The sequence below is a fragment of the Nannospalax galili genome, unplaced genomic scaffold, assembly GCF_000622305.1.
Source record: "Nannospalax galili isolate Female #2095 unplaced genomic scaffold, S.galili_v1.0 scaffold286, whole genome shotgun sequence".
Taxonomy (NCBI): domain Eukaryota; kingdom Metazoa; phylum Chordata; class Mammalia; order Rodentia; family Spalacidae; genus Nannospalax; species Nannospalax galili.
In genome coordinates, this window is record NW_008359442.1 from 2,334,449 (window position 1) to 2,356,219 (window position 21,771).

Sequence of the window (21,771 nt, forward strand, 5' to 3'; positions counted from 1 at the left end):
AGGCCTACACATTTTCAAAATGGAAGAAAAAAAAAAACAGCTCTCCAAATGCAAACCAAAACTGTAAAATGAGAATAAAATAGAGAAACTACAAATGTCAGCAAGGATGTGAAGAAATCTGAACCTCTGTGCACTATTGGTGAGAAGGTAAAATGGTGGAAAACATTGGTTTAACAATTACAAACAAAACTACCATATGGTCCACCAACTCCATCCTTGGGTATACCCCAAGGAACTGAAAACAGGGAACTGGAAGGACAGTTGTGCACTCAGATTCATAGTAATATTATTCACAATAGCTAAAGTGTGGAGGCAGCCTAGGTGTATATCAACGGGTAAACATATAAGCTAAATGTTTCGGCCTTAAGGAAATTATGACACATGGCTACAGTGTGGATGAACTCTGGGGGCACCATGCTAAGTGCAATAAGCCCGTAACAAAAAAGATAATGCTAGGCAGTTTCACTTAGGTGGGGTGCTTAGAGGCGTTAATTCAAAATGACAGGATGCAAAATGGTGGTTTCTAAGGACAGAAGGGACACTCATTGTTCAATGGGCACAGAGTTCTAGTTTTCAAGATGAAGTGAGTTCTGGAGGTGGATGTGATGATGGCTACACAACAGTGAGAGTAGACAATGCTTGAACTGTACATTTGGTAACAATAAATTCCGCATATATTTACCACAATTAAAACCTCTTTAAAATATTCCTAATCAAAACTTCTTCATAATCCCATTTTCTCTTGATCCTTCACTTCTAAAATAAACCCGGTGATGAGTTTTATCACTCTAACAGTGATGGTAGTGGTAGGATGACATTATGTCATTTGTGGGTGTGTGTATGTGTGTTGTACGCTCTGAACTAAGCTACCTCACCCTGTCACGCCTAGAAGGGAAAAAATCGTTGCTTTTTTATTTTTCAGAAAATACCAAAGAAGTGGAGTGAGAAGCAGCTACATTCACCTCCCCCTTGGCCTCACTGGTTCTAGATGACACTCAGGTGGGTCCAGCTCGTGCCCTTTACACTGTGTCTGGTGGGCATGGCTCTGACATAAAAATCAGGGGTGGGTGCTTATCGGATCACCCTCTGCCCTTGTCGGGACTTGCAATTCTAAAAAGCCAATTGCTTTCCTCCCATCTACTGTACTCTATAAAACTCCTGCAGGTCATATCAAATAAAGCTGAAAGTTCACTGCAGCAAATCTAGCTATGACTAAAAACCAGCCTGGCAGGACTGCCAAGTCCAATATAGGACTATTTCAAAAAGTACTTGAAATAAAATGTGCCAGCGACTCTGTTGGATCTTCTTCATGGCTGAGGCCCTTGTCACCTTTCTCTGGTGTTCATAGGTGCTCTCTGGCTTCAAGTTCTATAAGAGGGTGGGGAATGCCTTATTCAAAACAACTTGGAGCTATGCAGCACCTCAGAATAAAGCTTGGTGTCAGCTAGAGTGATGTGAGGGTCCCTTTTCAGTCTGTCCTGTCCACCTCTCCACAGCACCCTCCCTCCTCACCTTTAGCTCATAGGTATTACTGTTTCTTCAGCACCCACAGGTCTTCCCACATTGCCAACTTTACACACCATGGTCTTTTTGCCTGGAATTCTCTTTATTAACTTGGCTATCTGGTGAGATTCTGCTCATCTTCCAAGCTTCGTCTCAGAGATCATACCTAGGATTCTCCTGGAGCTCTCTCCTCAGAATACACATTGTGCTTGTTGTTTTTCTACCACAATGAACTATAAATTCTTTGAAAATAAGGATCCTGCCTACTCTTAAAGCTTGCTCCAGACATTAGCCACGTCTCCCAAAAGGCTCTAACGGTGACCCACCATGTAGCACTTACAGCCTGCCCTAATGCTGACTTGCGCCTCCTCACTGCTTCCTGTATGACTCACTGCTCCTTACCCCCATGCCTGTATTATTTCACTATAAGCCTATCTCCCCCACTAAATTATAAATTACACAGAGAACAGGGACCGTGCCTTACTTCTAGATCCTTCACATTTTCTGACTTAAGACTTTGCAAATGGTAGATGCTAAATGTGTTAAACACATAGACATAGACTAGTCTGCATGGTTTTGTGGCTGTAACTTGGATGAGGTAAGGGGAAGCTTGGAGTTTTGGAGAGAAAATATAGTTTCAGGCAAGTAGCACAGAACTTCAATCTCCACTGGCAGATGAAAATTGCTTGAAACTTTAGGGGCTGATCTCTGAGAGATGGCATTTTGGTCAGGAAGGATGAGGAGGCAAAGGTAAGTACAGAACATGTGCAACCCCAAGGCTTGTATGGTAACTGAGGGCATCACGTATTTCCATGATCTTAAACATCAGTGGCTTAAATAGTCAGAACATTAAGGATTATTTATTTATTTGTTTATTTATTTATTTATTGTCTTTTTGAGACAGGGCTCCCTGTTCCAGCTGTCCTGGAACTCACTATGTAGACCAGGATAATTAATTTTTAAGAAAATATTTAATTTATTTATTTTCATTTTATGTGTATGAGTGTATTGCCTGCATATATGTAAGTGCACCTTTGTTGTGCAATGCCTGTGGAGGTCAGAAGAGAACACTGGATTCCCTTAGAACTGGAGTTACGGACGGTTGTTAGCTACCATGTAGATGTTGGGAATTGAACCTGGGTCCTCTACAAGAAGTCAGTGCTTCTTACTGCTGAGCCATCTCTCCAGCTTGGATAATTAATTTTGTAATTTATTAATTTATATTTTATGTGTATGAGTGTTTTACCTGCATGTAAGTGCGTGCAATGCCCATGAAGGCCAGAAGAGGGCGTTTAATTCCCTGGAACTGGAGCTGCAGATACTTGTTAGTGGCCACCCGGGTGCTGGGAACCCAGCCCAGGTCTTCTGCAAGAGCAGCCAGCACTCTTAACCACTGAGCCATCTCTCTAGCCCCAAGGATAAATTTTAAGAGCTAGAAAAATATTCAAAATCTTGACAGCTCCTGAACTGTCAAGTTTCTGTCTCAAACTCAACTGTCATTCTTTCTGGAAACAATACATGAACAGATGTTTAAGAAATTTATATTAGGCCTGGAGAGATGGCTCAGTGATTAAGAGCACTGACTGCTTTTGCAGAGGACCCGGGTTCGATTCCCAGCACCCACATAGCAGCTATGAACCATTTTTAGCTCCAGTCCCAGGGGAATCCGAAGTGCCCTTCTGACTTCTGAGGCATTGCATGACACAGGTGCACTCACATACATGCAGGCAATACACTCATACACATAAAATAAAAATAATAAATAAAATATTTTAAAATTTGGGGCTGCAGAGATGGCTCAGTGGTTCAGAACACTGACTGTTTTTGCAGAAGACAGATTCGAATCCCAGCACCCACATGGCAGCTAACAACTGTCTGTAACTCCAGTTCCGGGGGATCTGACAGCCTCTTCTGTCTTCGGGGGGCTTTGCATGACATGGGTGCACTTATCTACATGCAGGCAATACACATAAAATAAAAATACTTAAAAAATACAAGCTGTAGGCTGTGGTGGTGTATGCCTTTAATCTTAGCACTCAGGAGACAGAGGCAGGGGAATCTCTATGAGATTGAGGTGAGTCTGATCTACAGGAAGACCCTGTCTCATAAAAACAAAGCAAACTCAAACAACACTCCCCCCGCCCCCCAAAAAATACAAGCTGCTTTACCTCTAGAGTCCCAGTCAATATGTGTGATGTAACTAGAAGCTCCTTTACAGATGCCAACCCTCTTGCTTGTAAGTACATTGTAAATATCCACAAAGTTATCATGGGATGCCACAGCGAGATACTTTCCTGTATCTATAAAGAGAAACAAGCAGTTAACACCAACACATTTGTTATAGGAACTTATTTCTGGGAACTTAGTATTTTAAAGTGGGAGAAAGGTTAAAGAAATATTTAGAATAATCCTTTTTTATAGAAAAAAAATTGTCCCCAAACTGATATTTTCTAAGTATCTGTTAACCATCTTCACCTTTTGAAAATTTAATATCAGAGATCATTTCTTTTCTGTGATGGAAGGAGACCATATCTTCTACTGTGTCAGCATTTACCACCAAGAAACCTCCATCATTCAGGCCGACTGCCAAGGCTTTCCCATCAGGGGAGAAGGCACAGCATCTTCCTCCTACAAAAGAATCCACAGAAAACAATCACTAAGCACTTTGCTGCTGGGCAAACCAAATGGAGACATGGGAGAAATCTGCATGTGTGTATCACATGTCAGTATGTTATTGGGTCATTACTCTTGTGAGAATTAAAATGTCACAATTTGGGATCTGGCCAGATGGCTCTGTGGGTAAAAGCCTATTGTACAAACCTAACAACTTTAGCTTGATCATGAGAACCCATTATAGAAGGAGAGAACCAACTCCAGAGAGTTGTCTGACTTTCATGCATGTATGTACACACACAATGAGTATTTAAAAATTTTAAATGTCATCATTTACACATATCTTCCCTACTAATCCAAGGACAATAATAATATCAAAAATGCATTTTGAGAGATGGCTCAGTGACTAAAAGTGCTTGTTGCTCTTGTAGAACTGAATTTGGTCCCCAGCACCCACATGGGGTGGCTCCCAACTGCCTGTAATGCTAGCTCCAGGGGATCTGATGTCTTCTAGCCTCCAAGGGCACTTGTATGGACACACCAATATCCCCCCATGATGAAAAAAATAAATCTTTAAAAAATAAATTTTTAATTTCTGTTAGGTTTATCCGTTCTTAATCTCTGAACATCTAGGTATTTCAAGGGAAGTAGGGTGAGTGAGTGGAAGAAAGGGTTAGAGAATTAGCATTTCCATTACTTGGCTTCAAAGAAAAGAAGAAACATTTAAGAACAGAAATTCTCAGCCAGGTGTGGTGGTGCAGGCCTTTAGTCCCAGCCCTTGGGAGGTAGAGGCAGGTGGATCTCTGAGTTCGAGGCCAACCTGGTCTATCTAGTGAGTTCCAGGACAACTAGGGAAGACCCTATCAAGAAAGAAAGAAAGAAAGAAAGAAAGAAAGAAAGAAAGAAAGAAAGAAAGAAAGAAAGAAAGAAAGAAAGAAAGAAAGAGAAAAAAAGAAAAAAGAAAGAAAGAAAATTAAAATAAAAAAGAGAATAAGGATTCTCCAACAAAATTTCTGGAAACTGTTTTTGGAATTTCAGGACTGAAATTCCATGAATCATAATGCACAGATAAGGGGTAGAAATTTCTGGTTGGCAAAGGATGGGGCAGCCATGCTGCCTTGAGCCTGAGTCAGCTCAATCTGGCTTCCGTAGGGACCCATGCCTCTATTGACCACATGCTGAAAGCTGTGTTCATACCAGTAACTTTGAATTGACTCACGTAAGCAGTATTTCCATTCATTCATCCACTTAGCACTTATTCACCTACAATGAGTCAGTCACGGCACTGATACTGAGACAATAAAAAGACTAGCTAGCCCAAGGGAGGGTCATCAGGGTTAGTTGAACCATGATGTACTGTACAAATTAGGCCACATTTTGGGTAAAAGGAAAGATGTTAATAATTACATCAGGATAACAGGGGTAAACTGGGTTGAACTAGCATTTAAGACATGGCAATTGAACTAATTTTTAACCTAGGGAATAAAGTCCATTCGCTGCCACTCAAACCTTCCGTAACTAGGCCCTAGTTTTATTTCACCAATATAAGTAAGTGGCCAAAATTATTCAGTCTCGTAGTTGTGCCGAGTGTGGCTTTGGACTTGGACCAGGTTGGAATCCTTGCTTTACCACTTACCAAGATGTAGCAGTAAAAAAGAGGCACCTGGGAGACAGCACCAGTGGTACATGCGTGCTCTGTGAGGCCACCAGGCCACAACTTAAATTCAGTTTCAGCATTTATTAGTTGAGTGACCTTGGGCAAACTACTGAAGTAACATGTTCCCATTCCTGATGTGTAAGTGATGACAATAGTGGCCTTGCTCCCTGGGTCTCTGCAGACTAAACATGACATGCCAGCACAGTTTCTGGCTCACCACTGGTACTACCTGCTCAAACCTGTTCTCATTGTGTGTATTCCTTTAGTGTATACTCCCATGTCTCTCTGTACATAGAGCTGCTCAGTACAAATAGTGTAGGGCTAGAGTCCAATCTCAGCCTTTCCTGTCTTAAGAATTCTTCTCAACCCACCAAGGCTCAGCTGTCCTGTCACCTTCATGAGAAAGCAGTCCCAGGCAGCAGGTCTGTGCTGAGCCTACATGGCTCCGTGTTTACGTGGATGGGTTCAGTTTACTCTTCCACATTCACTCTTCTTCCGTCTCCATCTGCTGTCTGCCTGAAGCTGGCCCTGGTGGACTGTGTCAGGGGCTCCCTTCCCTTCTGGCGTCTGGAAGCATGGCAAGACTCTGGGAGGCCGGGGTGCTTGCTCCTCTAGCTGCCTTATGCAGGGTCACTGCTCCTTTCAAGCTGCTGCCTCACACAGTTCTCACTCCCGAAGTCCCACTACCTGCTCCCTCCTCTTGTCCCTTCAGGCCCAGGGCTGCTGGGGGCCCACTGGTAAGAGTAGCATAGTGCTGCACTAACCCGGTCATTTCTTCATTCCCTATCCACCCTTTATAAAGAGCCCCGCTTTCAGGCTCTTCTCAAATTACCCAGTTGGACAGGCCATCTGCTGCTGGGCCTCCATGTCTGACACTGGAGATGAGACTGCTCATTGTGAGATCTCAGGACCTGACACACAGAGCTGCTTAATAAACACCTGCTGAGCCAGTGCCTCCTGGTATAGTTTTATTACATGTAGATGTCCAACATGTATTTACTCATTTATACTATTTTTTTCTATGAAACTCACCTTTATTTTTCTATAATAGGTTCTAGAGACTGTTAGTCCTAAAGATTAATAGCATTTTTTAAAATAAGCTGCTGCTTTTCAACTGAGTCCTACAGCACTGAGAAGGACATATTGCCCCCAGGTGGCAAGTGTCTGTGCAATACAAGCAAAATGAACATAGGGCTGCGGCACTGTTGGATCAGACCAGGCTTCTGGAACGTCTCTATCTGCATTTAAATTTAACTGCACAGTGAACTCTGAACTTCCTTGCTTAGCATATTTTGGGGTATCAGGGGCTCTCAGTAAATATTAGTTGAATGAGTGGGTGAATTCAACACAGGCTGTTGTTTGCAAATAGACACCATTATTGGCACGTAAGGAGATGCTATGCACCTTTTTTGAGTTTCCGTACTGCCAGCATACGGTGCTGGGAGGACAATTCCCAGATCCTTAGTGTCTTATCATCGCTCACTGTTGCGCAGATGGGCAGGAGAGGGTGTGCGGCCAGTCCCCACACTTCTCCTTCCATGTGTCCCTGCGGGAGAGGAAACAGGGCAAAGTAAACTGGACTCACGCTTTCTGGCTAGCCTTTCAGCCTCGTGCTGCATATTCGGGCTGAGAGTGTCTCAGACAGGTTTAGACATGACTAAACAGAGTTTCCCTGAGCCAAAGCGACTGCACTAAATAAATTTGTACATATGAACTTAAAAGTTTGGTGTATGAGATAAAAAATACTTTTCCAAGAGATAAAACATAAGATTGTTGTTTATAGGTTTTGTTTAAAGCAAGAAAGACATTTTCCATCTGAAAACAAAATCCAGATGAATTGTGAAATTCCCACCTTACATCCTTGTTGTGCGTGCGTGTGTGTGTGTGTGTGTGTGTGTGTGTGTGTGTGTGTGTGTGGTATATGTGCATAACGTGTGTACATGCTGTGTGTAGAGGCCAGAGGTTGACATTGGGTGTCTTCCTCAGTTGTTCAGGTCTCTCCTTGATTTGGCTAGGCTGGCTTACTACTGAGCTCAAGGGAGCCATCTGTCTCTCCCTATCCCCAAACCCTCTGGGGTTACAGATCAGTGTCAATGCACCTGGCTTCATTAGTGAACACTGGGGATCCAAATTCAGGTTCTCCTGTTTTTACTTTTATGTTTATGAGCATATTGCCTGCATGTATGTAAATGCATCCTTGTCATGCAATGCTGTGGAGGTTAGAAGAGGGGGTTGGATCCCCAGGAACTGGAGTTACAGATAGTTGTTAGCCGCCAAATGGGTGCTGGGACCTGAACCCGGGAGCTCTGCAAGAACAGCCAGTGCTTCTAACCACTGAGCCATTTCTCCAGTCCCGTGATCCTCATGTTTTTAAAGTATAACACTTAACAAAAATAAATAAATAAATAAATAAATAAACAAAATCTGAATTCTAAAATCACTCAATAAAGAAATATAAAGAAGAGATTAGTGCCACACATCAATAAAACAGACCAGATTGTACGATGAACTTCTGATTTTAATGGCTAATTATAAGGAGGCTTGGCTTAATGAGGTAAACAGGAAGACCTCACACAGGCATCTCAGAGGTGTTTGCAGTTGTAATGCTTTAGGGGAACAGGGCTTTCCAAAGAGGAATTAGAGACAACTTATTTGAGCAAAATAGTAATTTGAGATAAGATGCAAAGTTCTAAATACAATGGACATTTAGGTATCTGGGGAGGGCAGGGCTGAGTGTGGGCTTCCAGATACACTGCATCTTCAGCGCATTTCTCTTGTGAAGGCTTTTACCTCAGAGTCACAAAGGATATCATGGTCCACCGTCATATCTCCCCAGATGGATGAGTTTTTATGACTAAGTCCTTTTGCACATTTTACTTGAGGGAAGGGCTGCAGGCTCTGGGATTCTTTCAAGCCACTGGCTCAAACTGTTTCAAAACCTTAATCTGATCATTTTAAGATTTGCATGATGCTAGGGCAGACAGTGAGGCAGAGAAGAGCCACCTTAAATGACATAAGGAAACAGACTAAGACCTTACTTTATTACTTATCTCTTAGAAAGCTTATCATAATCAGTGTAATGGTAGAGCTGTGCATAGTCCAAGTATGCACATTGGTGATTTTCATAGTAGGTACTCAGTAAACCATAGCAGAGATTGCTATTATTAATTTAAATTAATTTATTTTTATTTTATGTGTGAGTGTTTTGCTGCATGTATGTAAGTGCAACTATGTTGTGCAATACCTGTGAAGGGTAGAAGAGAGGTGTCAGATCCCTTGGAAATGGAGCTAAAATGAAAACAGAAACAACACAAAACAAAAAAAAAACCTTTTCAGCAATATTAAAGAAGTTATGGCCAGAAAGAGGAGAAAGAATAGTTCAGAAGAAAGCAACAGAAGTGAAGACCCCTGTGAATACAGACAACCCAGCATGGTGCATCCTGGGCCCACACAGTCAGCTCAGAGTCTTTGAGGTTTGCTTCAACACAGAGTTTTTATTTATTTTTAGAGTTCAAACAGCCTTTACTGGTTGCAACAGTAAATGACGAGGGAACATGTCAACTACTGTTCATGCGACGGCATCTACAGACAGATTGTTGCCTTTCCTAATGCAGGTATATTTTTATGAGAGTTTTTAAATTTTAGTTTTTTTAATTAAAATTTAATTAGTGTAACACTATGGTACTTGTAGTTTTTGATTCTCCTTCCCCATCCTCCTGATTCCCATGTGTCTTTCAGCTCCCTCCTCCCCAAACTTCCTTTCTTCTTTGATGTCTCCTTGGTCCACTGCCATCTTCCTCTCTTCCTCGACATCTCTATTTCTCCTCTTGTGGTTGCCTTACTAATTTCATAGTATAAGAAACATTAAATATTAGTCTTTTTTTCCCCAAACTTTGTAAAACTTGGAACTTGGTTTATGACAAGGAATTCTGATCTTTTAATCCCACCATGCACTGTAAGACTTTTGTTTAAGGAAAGGCCCTGATGCATTCCTGAGTCTGATCATCTGGGCAGTGGAGCTCTTCTCCCTTCGTGCCTGATTCTTTTAAACTAGTCAACCAGGAAAGAGTGTGAGGTTGGACCCCAGACAATGGAGAAAAGACACAGTTCTCTTGCATTAGGGATAAAACACCAAGCTTCCAGGTTCTGTGTGCTTGCTGCATCTGACTGACCATACAAGACACACTTTTGCAAAAGTAAAATCTGCCTTGCCAATTTTGCCCCTTTACTTTGTCCATGAGTTCTTTGTGTAGTACTGATGGGGTCCTTGGATCTTTAGTTTTACTTCTAAACAACTGCCTACAGCCACACTGACCCCTCCATGTATACATACATACATACATACATGTACACACATATATTAAGCTAGGATCTGCATATGAAAGAGAACATGCAATTTTTGTCTTTCTCAGTCTGGGTAACCTCACTTAAGATACTTTCCAGTTTCGTTCATTTTCTTGCAAACTTCATTACATTCTTCTTTATAACTGAATAAAATTCCATTGAGTATATAAAACCACATTTTCATTATCCACTCATCTACTGTTGGACATCTAGACTGACTTCATTTCTTTATTATGAAAAGAGCAGCAAAAAACATGGATGTGCAAGTATCTTTGTGGGAGGATACAGAGTCCTTGGGTATACAGCTGGGTCATATGATAGTTCTACTTTTTATTTTTTTCATACTGATTTCCATAATGGAAACTGTACTAGTTTACACTGCCACCAGGCATGAATAAAGGCTCCTCTTTCCCCATATCTTTGCCAACATTTATTGTTCTTTCTTTTCTTTTTCTTTCGTTTTTGAGACAAGGTCTCCTTGTAGTCCAAGCTGGTCTGGAACTCACTATGTAGGCCAGGCTGGCCTCAGTCTCACAGAGATCTGCCCATCTCTGGCTTCCAAGTGCTGCGATTAAAGTCATGTGCCACCACACTCGGCTTTCTTTTCTTGATGGTAGCCGTTCTGACTGGAGTGAGATGGAATCTCAAAGTAGTTTATTTGGATTGACTTCTGTTCATGGTGAGAAATATGGATCTAAGTTCATTCATCCACAGCTGGATAGCAGTTTGACAGCACCATTTGTTGAACAGGCTGCCTTTTGTCAAGTGCATTTTTTTTGACACTTTTGTCAAAAATTAGGTGACCATAATTGTGTAACACAGATTCCTATTCAGGATATCTGGGGTGGGTTTAGATATATGTCTTTTTAAAAATCACATGTGCCATTCTAAGCCATTGTGAATGTACAATATTTCACAGGATGCAGAAATTTAGAGGAACCCTCTCAGTGGGCCTTGAAGGCTCATCCCTAATATGGCAAGTCTTTAGAATCAGATCAGGGGCAAGAGGTGGAGCCGCCCACTGAACCCACACAGTCCTGATGCTCATGTCATCATGGCACGTTTCTTCATTTTAGCTCCTGAACACACATTCACCTCTTCACCTGCAAGGGCTGTGTGTCACTAAACCAGGCAGAACTCCCTGGCTATGGAGCATTCATGTGCTGTTTGAACCTGATTTTACCTACATATGATTCCTGAGGAAAGGGGGTTAAGAAGATCACAATGTGCTTGTGTGAAGTAAGGCTAAGATCGGAGCCAGGCCCATGGTCTAAAGAAGTACTGTGCATTTGGGACGTGGGCAGCAGAAAACCTGTCTCGTCAGTTTTATGGACCAACAGATCAAGATGAGATATACCTAAGGTGCGTCACCCATACTTGGACCTGATTTGGATAAGATTCAGAACTTTGTACTGAACTCAGGTACTGTCATAGTATAAGGCTCCTAGAGACTGTAGGAGTGGCTGGGACATGTGTAATTGCTGGCTGGGGGTGGAGTGTGATGGACAGGCTAATGGAGGAACCCCTGGAAACCTTCCTGATTTTCAGAGCCTAGCATAATCATTATATCTTCCCTCAAGTGTGGCATGACCTGTGGCTTGAGTCTAACCAGCAGAATGTAACAAAGGTGAAAAAGTTCAGGGGAACATGTGATGCAATTGTGTTGCATAAGACTGTGATGTTTATTTTTCTCTTTCTTGGTAGCTGTGAAAAAGCAAGTGCATGAGAAATCTTAAGTGTGTCAGGGAATTATGGGTAGGGAGGTGGCCGAGGGTAGCCTCTGGCTAATAGCCAACAAGAACATAAGCCTCAGTCCTACAATCATGGGGACTGAATTCTGCCAACTGGGTGAGCCTGAAAGAGGCTCCCTGCTCTGCTGAACCTCAGATGAGACTGTAACCCTCTTCTTTATTGCAGCTTTGCAAAACCCTAAGCGGAAGAACCAGTTCAGCTGTGCTTAGACTCCCAGCCCACAGAAATGGTGAGATAATAAACGTGTGTTGTTGCTGGTCTGTGGCCACGCAATGCATAGCAACAGGTAGGCAACACCACACTGGGAATCTCTGTGCCCCCAAGTTCCTCCTTTGCCCCACACTACTCCCAATCTTGACATAAGCATGACTCAGAACAAGTATAAATGTGGTACCTGAACAAGCAGTGTCATTGGGCCACTCTTATCAATTTCTAGAATCTCCCCATTTTTTGTCCCCACCAGGATATGTCCATGCCCCAGAGTGATGGCACGAATTGAAGGGTTATCTTCCAAAAGCAGACCTGAAAGGGGAAAATACTGAATTTAATAAATACCACCAAGATGGCTTATTCATATAAATTTAGTCTATTTCAAAAGTACTAGGTACTAAGCAGTCACCCTTGATACCAAGGATCAAGAGTTCTGACTGGAAGAAAGAGAACTAATTTGTTTAGGAACCACTACAGGAAGTTGGTACCATTGTGTCCATTCCTGTGAAGAGCAAGTTTTCTATGACATATTCAGGGATAGCACCTTTTGAGCTAGTTGACAATGCTGCCCTTTTGATGGCGTAAGTCTTCAAGCATCTTTCAAACATATCATCCCAGAGCTCCACAATTCCGTCCTTTCCACCTGTTACAAAGCCCTGTGAAGGCACACAGGGGAAGTATTACATACACAGCAAAATGATCAATCTTGGCCCCGCCCCATTAGGATTCTCCCTTGGGTCAGGCAGTTTGTGTACCTTCTATCTAAATGTACAGACTGAAAGATCTGGTGCTAACAGTCTAATTTGTTGTATTGGTACAGTGTTACTTATTTAACTGTTTCCCATTATGGTTCACCTAGATCCTGCACACATTTTGTTTTGTGAATGCCCAGTTCATCATATCATGTGTGCATCTCTAATTCCTAGGAGAGCATCTTAGGTGTGATAGTTTTAAAGGTAGATTTTAAGTTTCTTGATAATAATGGATGCCATTTTGTTTCTAAAGAAAACTACAGAATTACTCATTATCTTCTCAAAAAGTTTTTTTTTCTTTTTAAGACAAGGTCTCATGTAACCCAGACTGGCCTTGAACTCATATCTTCCTACCTCTCCAAACTACAGAATTACTCATTATCTTCTCAAAAAGTTTTTTTTTTCTTTTTAAGACAAGGTCTCATGTAACCCAGACTGGCCTTGAACTCATATCTTCCTACCTCTACCTCCCAATACTGGGATTACAGGCATCCACCACCACACACAGTTTTATGTGTTGCTGGGGGCGTGAACCCAGGGCTCAGTGCTTGCTAGGCAAGTACTCTACCAACTAAGCCCTCAAATTTGTAATTTAATACATTTCAATTAAGCTCAAAAGGAAATAAATTTTGAAGTTTATTACATTAAAGATCCCTAGTCTTATTACAGCTGGCCTTCTGCATCTGTGGATTCTGTATTCAGATTGAAAACATGATGAAAATGAGACCTCCGTGTTTGTACTGAACATGTACAGGTATTTCATTTTTCTTGTCATTATTTTCCTAACAACAGAACTGCAACTGCTTATACAATGTTTATAATGAATCTAGGCATGCTTCAAAGTATACTGGGGGGAGGGGTGTGCCTATAGGCAAGAACTATGCCATTTTATGTAAGGAACTTGAAGATTTTTGGATTTTGGTAGTCAGGGTGTTCTTGGAACCAATCTCAGTGGATACTGAGAATAGCTGGATAGAACTGTACCAAGGAGATTCAATCCTCAAACTAAATATAACTGGAGTATATTATATTGTGCTATCCTTGCTTTTCTTGATGATTTTGTGGCTTAATTTACTAAAAAGTATTTGACAACTTTAAACCATATCAATTTCTAGACTTGCACAAACTTTGCATTATATTTTAATATTTTCTAATATTTACAGTTTAAAGAAAATCAAATTTGCCAGTCAAAGAGCAGCTTAACTATGAAAACTACCATTACAATTGCTTACCTAACCAAGGCCTGCTTTGGTTGTGGGACCAACATATTTACTACTATATAAAAATGTATTGAGGGCTTCGGGGCTGGAGAGATGGCTCAGCGGTTAAGAGCACTGACTGCTCTTGCAGAGGACCCAGGTTCAATTCCCAGCACCCACATGGCGGCTACGAACTGTCCTTAACTCCAGTTCCAGGGGAATCCGAAGCCCTCTTCTGACCTCCATGGCATTGCATGACACGGGTGCACTCACATACATGCAGGCAATACACTCATACACATGAAATAAAAATAATAAATAAAATATTTTTTAAAATGTATTGAGGGCTTAAACTGGAGGTCAAGGAGCACATGACAACTGATACCATCAGAAAATTCTAAATTAATGAAAAGTTTGCATTTTCAGGTATATTAATTGGAAAAGGTGTTTTAATAGTATTGAAGATTAAATGCAGTCTTTTATAAAGGAACACTGTAAGACAATGGGTGACTGGATGGGTCAGGACAAAGATGAACGGGGGTGCAAATTCAGCTGATAAGCACACTAGACTCTAACACTCTGGGTAAAACTGAACCTATCTATGCAGGAGAAAACTGGTTATGAATGTAACTTTTAGTCATAACAAACCAATGCGTTGGCCAGTAAACTAACTAGTTGGTACTTCTAGGTCTCTGCCCACTGAGTCATCAGAGAGAAGACAGTGCTGAAATACATCTTCGGTCTCTTCTGCTACTGTGTGCCCATAATTTCTCAAGGGGCTTCTTAATGGGTACATGCTGTGTGCACATACTTCTCAAGGGCCTCCAGGGGTGAGAGCTGGGAAATCCATGGGTGAAAAAAAATGGTACATGAACAACTACTAACAAAAGAGAAATTACACAAATTTTGTGCATTCTCTTGCTTATTATCCTTTGGCTAATCCTTCATAGCAACTACTTCCTAAATCATATAGGGTCACTTTTAGATCCAGGCATCTTCCTAGTGGTTCTCCTAAAGCTGATGAGGAAAAATAATTCTAAAAGACACCAGGGGGCTGAAGAGATGGCTCAGCAGTTAAGAGCATGGGCTGCTTTTCCAGAGGACCTGGGTTCGATTCCCAGCACCCACATGGCAGCTAACAACTGTCCATAACTCCAGTTCCAGGGGATGTGATGCCCTCTTCTGGCCTGTGCAGGATTTGCACAACACAGACGTGTGTGTGTGTGTGTGTGTGTGTGTGTGTGTGTGTGTGTGTATGCAGGCAAAACACTCATACACATAAAATCAAAATAAACTAAAAATTAAAATATTAAAAAAGCACCATACCTTATCCAATGCATACATAGCAAACACAGGCCCATCATGAGCTTTCACTGTCTTCAGTAGTAGAACATCCTTCCAGATAAAAATGTCCCCAGTAGCTGCTCCTGAGAACACTAGATCTTCCATTCTCCCATAAGAAACACACATCATTGTTTCTAGTTTCCCAGCACTTCCAAAAATTCCTCTTTTAGAGATGAAGCCCCCACCTGGAACAGACCAAGACTATTTACTACCTTTTAAAAGTTGAGGTTTCCTGTATGCATGTAGAATGACTATCTTTAATGAAAAACCCAGTGTCTGCACTATGTAAATGCACCCACTTGTTTATGTGTCAAAGTAACAGAAACAAGAGCATCCGAAGACGATTTCTCAGCCACTCATTTTTTTAAAATTTCAATTTATTTTTTGTATTTTTAAAAATATTTTATTTAGCTGAGCGTGGTGACACACCCCTTTAATCCCAGCATGTGGGAGGCAGATGCAGGCAGATCTCTGTCCGTTCAAGGCCAGCCTGATCTACATAGTGAGTTCCAGGACAGCTGGGGCTACAGAGAGACCCTGTCTCAAAAAGACCAAAAAAAATGTATTTATTTATTTATTTATTTTTATGTGTATGCATGGATTGCCTGCATGTAGGTAAGTGCACCAGTGTCATGCAGTGCCCTCAGAGGACTGAAGAGGCTGTCAGATTCCCTGGAACTGGAGTTACGGACAGTCGTTAGATGCCATGTGGGTGCTGGGATTCGAACCCAGGTCTTCTGCAAGAACAGCCAGTGTTCTTAACCACTGAGCCATCTCTCCAGTCCCCTACTTTTTGTATTTTTACTTCATGTATATGGGTGTATTTCCTGCAGGTATGTAAGTGTACCCATGTTGTGCAATGCCTGCAGAGGTCAGAAGAGGGCATTTGATTTCCTGGAACTGGAGTTATGGATGGCTGTAGCTCCCATGTGGGTGCTGGGATTTGAACCTGGGTCGTCTGCAAAAGCAGCCATTGCTCTTAACCACTGAACAATCTCTCCAGCCCTCAGCCACTCATTTTGTCAGTGTCTACCAGATTCCTACTGATGTGATGCTCAATGCTAGGCATACAGTGCAAGAACATACATAGTCCCTGCCTTCAAGGGAGGACTAAATATGCATCCTATTCTAAGACATAAACACCTAACCATGGCTAAGTGTAAGTCCTGTGCAAGCTTGAGGAGGGAGTTACTAAGTGGCTCAGGGAGAGCCTTACAGAGTGCTGAAAAAAAAAAAAAAAAAAAAAAAAAAAAAAAAAACAAAAAACAAATCAGGACTGGCTGTATATGTAAAATGTAAACCCCACATGTGTTCTCCCTCAGTTGTTAGCATGGCAGTTTGGAGTGAGGACTGTTGTATAGGGGCCCCATTCCCTACACTCCCTTCTGAGAAACCCATTCAGGACTGTTACACTTAGGCTGGCTTCTACACATACTTGGTACTACTATTGTCCTTCTTGCAAACGCAGAAAGCACTTGAACAGGAGCCTGGGTGCTTTTGTACATTGTAAGATAGGACTTGGTACCAAAGTTAATACTAAGAATTCAGAAGCATGGCTGGAGAGCTGGCTCAGCAGTTAAAAGCACTGGCTGCTCTTGCAGAGGATCAGGGTTTGGTTCCCAGCACCCACATGGTAACTAACCATCCTTAACTCCAGTTGCAGGAGAACCATTGCCCTCTTCTGGCCTCTGCTGGCATTGCATGACATGGGTGCATTTATATATATGCAAGCAAAACATTCATACACATTAAAAAAAAAATAAAAGAGTTTAAAAAAAGAATTCAGAAGCAATTACAATCACGGGCCTTGCTTATTAGTGAGAACACATGCTCCCTTCTTACTCATGCTTATTTACTCCTACTCTTGCCAATATAAAATCTACAAATATTTATTGTGATCACTGTCTATGAGCAGAGCCAGGCTTTAATTCACAGACCAAATTTGGTGATATAGTAATACAAGAACTCTCAAAATATTGCAAACTTTATTCACTCAACCAAAGTAATTACTTCCCACTCAGTTCTCCAACATAATTATTGCTTTCAGTTCAGATGACTAATATAAAAATCATTATTTTCAAAGCAGAATATTTTTTGAAGCTTTCTAGACACAGGGCTTTATGTTTTGCAGCACAGACACTTAATAGCCCAATACAAAAAATGGAAGAGATTATTTATCAGTTATGTTTTTATCTTAGTTTTCAGAGGGACTAGCCACATAGTGGCAATAGGAAACCCTCCCCCAGGACTGAGGTAAAGCTCTCAGCTATATAAATGAGAAACCCAAATTAAAGTACAGCAGTACCTGCTTGTTGCCAGAATTTGATATGCTTAATCCCAACTGTAACCAGCTTGTCAACATGGTGTGGATTACATTTTACCACAAATATCTTATCTTTATGTCCTCTGAAAGAGACAAATAGGAAAGATGCAAGTACTGATAGTTTTATTAAAAGCATAAATTTGATCTAACTTTCACTAAAAGACAAATAACCAAGAAAACATTTAAACACAGGAGTCTACTCTAAAATAACAGCTTTTTTTGGACCTTTACCTCCTATCCTAATATTCCCACCAATATCCACTTAGTTATGAGCCAAACAAATTTTAAATGTTATCAGAATCTCTCCGTAAGATAAAAATCAATGACACCGCTGTAGGATTGTAGGTGATAGTGAGACCTTGGGCAGGAGAAGTTGAGGCAACAGAAATATTGTTGGTGAAAAGCCTCAAATATAGCATTCTTACTAGAGGTCACTTCAGTTGAACTGAGTTTTGCTAGAAATGTTTTGACTCTAACAGAAGCCCCTGGCCCATGGCCATAGAGGAAGAAAAGATGTCATCTACTAATTCAGAAGACGTTAGGATGCTGAACAATATGAAAATTAGGTTTACTCCCAGGCAAGATGTGTCCACTAGTGCAATAGTGGCATGAATGTAATAGAGGTAACCAACCATTTTCTCATTGGGTTTGAGGTCCATTCCATAGGAGGGAATCATGACTGGTATTGTTAGCCTGGTCAAAAGCCTGTGGCTAGGGAGGTCAAAGCCCACAGTGGGCAAGCTACTGCTGTTGTTTGACTAAACCAACATGATGCCCCTCTCAAACTGCTTTCTACATGCCTATACATTAGTGCTGCTGTCAGTTCTGGTCAGAGACGCTTCTTTTTGAGGGGGAAGAGTGCAAGAGCTTCAGGAAGCGATGGAGTGCTGTGGAACACTGTCTTTCATGCATGACATGCTTGAATTCTCAGCACCTGTGATCACCCAAATAAGACCTGTACAACATTGGGCCTGTCAACATTCCATGATGGAGGTGGGAGGGGATCAAGAAGTACTGCTCCTCCTAGAGGATTTCTAAGCAGTTAACAGTTACTGGGGGAAGGGAGACACACCTTCAGAGGTAAAGCACATTGTTCATGCTCCTTTAAATAGCTCTTCACCTATGGTCCTGTAAATAACTCTACTTAAACTCACTGGTTCATTAAAAAAAAAAAAAAAAGATATGGCAATAGAAATGGCACTAGTTGGGAAGAAGTGTAAAGAAGACAAGAGAAGGTAATAGGGAGTGAATATGATCAAAATACATGATCTACATAAATGAAGACATAATGAAACCATTATGTCTAATATATCCTATATAAAACTTAAAAATAAATAAACCAGTCAAAAATTATAAATATTAAAAAAATTAGTTTTATAACCAAAGAGGCAGACAGAAAAATATAAAAGGATTGATTGTATACCTAGGCTATGACAGACTTTTGGCTTGGGGTCAGGGAAATTTCTGGTTTAGAGTACAGAGTCATTACATTAGAACCTTGGGAGTTCCTGGTTTGTTTGTTTGTTTTTGGTCTTTCTGAAACAGGGTTTCCCTGTAGCCCCTGCTGGCCTGGAACTCACTATATAGACCAGGCTGGCCTTGAACTCACAGAGATCTGCCTGCCCCTGCCTCCCAAATGCTGGGACTATAGGCGTGCACCACCACACCTCGCTTGAATTCCTGTTCTTAACTGAGTATTTCATGTTCTTCTCTGACACATTAGCACATGATATGAATTATGTTAAGATCAGCTAATGAAAATAAACTGATCAATATCCCCAATACCTACAGGACTAGAGCTACAACAATCTCACCTACTATAGAGGCTAAAAGTACATTAAAAATCATGACCAAATTCAATGGGGGTTCAAAATAAAGCAAATGAATAATGTAATCCTATTAAAACATATGAGAAAAATCTTATCATTTTCACAGATACTGAAAGTTGTTCAGTATTTAAAAAAGAAAACACTCAGAACTCAATAAAGAGGGAGTTACAGGATGCTCCAGACTTACCCCTTAGACTTCATATCCCTTACACTCCCTATCACTGACAAACCCAGACTTACAATGACACACAGGCTGGTTCTCCACATATGCTGTGCGTTGTTAGCCTTTCTGTAAACAGAGAGCATGGCACTGGACCTTACTTAAGGTGTGTGGGAGTGTATGTGTGCATACTCTAAAGTCAGTCTCCATGTACTGGCTCTCTCCGTGCAGTCAGGAAAAAAGAGTGTGATGACCTGGTCAGGAGAAATTTCATCACTGATATTGCTCAGAATTGCCAGCTAATGGGAATAATGAAAGAAGACTGATTCTTAGTTGAAGTCATTATTTTTTAAATTCCCTAAAGATAACAAATCCCTACCTGTTTGTACCTGGCAAGTGTTAGTCACTACCTATTGCCCCTACCTATTGGTGTGCGACTGATTCTATCTCTCCTGATGTGATGCAACCAGAAGCACTGAAAAGTATTCTTGCCTGCAGGATTGAACCAATGAGGAAAATATCTGCAAACTATTTATCATTCATATATATATATATATATGAATGATAAGGGACTTGCAGTCAGCACATGTTAAAAGCATCTACTGGTCAATAATAAAGAAAACCCTACTAAACATGGGCTGTATCTGAAGGGGCCAGCAAGATGGATCACTGGGTAAAGCTCTTGCCATGTAAAGCCTGGCAACCTGAGTTTGATCCCTGGAACACATGTAAATGTGGAAGGAGAAAGCCAACTCGACAATGTTGTCCTCTGACTTCCACATGTGTGCCTTGGCACACAATAATAATAATTTTTAAAGGACTGTATAGGAATAGCCATTCCCACAAAGAAAATATACAAATGGCCATTAAGCAAACAAAGAGATGTTGAGATACCACACCATACTGACTAGGATGGTTATAATGAAAATGACAGACAAAAACAAGAGTTGGTAAGGATATAGAGAAATTGGGGCTGTCATCCATTAATGGGAATGGGATATGATGCAGACACTTTAAAAAACATTTTTCCAGTTCCAAAAATGTTATAGTTAATACATGATCCAAAAATTCTGTTCCAGGATATAGACAAATAGATCCCAGGAAAATGAAATATATTCATTCAAAACATAAACATTTGCAGCAACATTATTAATAGCCAAACAGTAGAAACACCCCAAATATTCATCAACTAAGAAATGAATAAAATGTGGCAAATATACACAAAATATTGTTTAGCAATAAAATGAAAACATTGGAGGTTGAAGAGATGGCTCACTGGTTAAGAACACTGGCTGCTCTTCTAGAGGACCAGGGTTTGGTTTCCAGTACCCACAAGATGGCTAATAACCATCCACAACTCTAGTTCCAGAGGATCCAAGGCCCTTTTCTGGCCTCTTAGGGCACTGCATGACCAACAGGTACACTCATATGCAGGCAAAACATTCATATACATAAAAAATTAAAATAAAAAATTACAAAAATGAAAATACTGAACTATGGCATAGCTGAACGTTAAATCACATGAACTGCAAGATAACAGTCACAAAGTCAATATGTAATTTAATCTATATGAAATTCCCAGAGTAGGCAAATTCAGAGAGGTGGAATGTAAACTCACTACCTCTACTAAGAGATAGAGCTCTTCTTCTGCAAATGATGAAAATGTTTTTGAATTGGATAATTCACAACTCTGGTGATTTCACAACTCTGAAAATATGCTAAAAATCGCTAAGCTGTATATGGTTGATAGGCAATTTTTATGGAATGTGAGCTGTTGATCAGTCTACCTGTTTTTAATTTTTTATCTATTTATCTTTGTTTTATGTGTATGAGTGTTATTCCTGCATGTCTGTAAGTGGCACCCATGTCATTCAGTGCCTGCAGAGGACAGAAGAGAGGTCTCAGATCCCCTGGAACTGGAGTTATGAACAGTTGTTAGCTTCCATGTGGGGGCTGGGAATGGAATCCGGGTCGTCAGTCCATGCTTTTAGCCACTAAGCCATCTCTCCAGACCCGAAGGCATTTTTAAAAAACTGAATGTGAGCCTGGTATGGTGGCACAGGCCTTTAGTCCCACAAGGCACTC

At 41.0% G+C, this 21,771-nt stretch overlaps 1 protein-coding gene across 2 annotated transcripts in view; it reads right to left on the reverse strand.

The window, feature by feature from the left end:
• The window catches only part of Eml6 (EMAP like 6), a 332,332-nt gene that overhangs the window by 81,120 nt on the left and 229,441 nt on the right, over window positions 1–21,771 (reverse strand). For both annotated transcript variants that reach the window (XM_029558630.1, XM_017795582.2), the window contains exons 18-24: window positions 17,680–17,780; window positions 15,357–15,559; window positions 12,624–12,735; window positions 12,264–12,391; window positions 7,178–7,319; window positions 3,979–4,131; window positions 3,672–3,803 (exon numbers count right to left, since the gene is read on the reverse strand). In XM_029558630.1, the coding sequence (XP_029414490.1) occupies window positions 3,672–3,803; window positions 3,979–4,131; window positions 7,178–7,319; window positions 12,264–12,391; window positions 12,624–12,735; window positions 15,357–15,559; window positions 17,680–17,780 (971 nt within the window). The remainder of the gene's footprint in view (window positions 1–3,671; window positions 3,804–3,978; window positions 4,132–7,177; window positions 7,320–12,263; window positions 12,392–12,623; window positions 12,736–15,356; window positions 15,560–17,679; window positions 17,781–21,771) is intronic.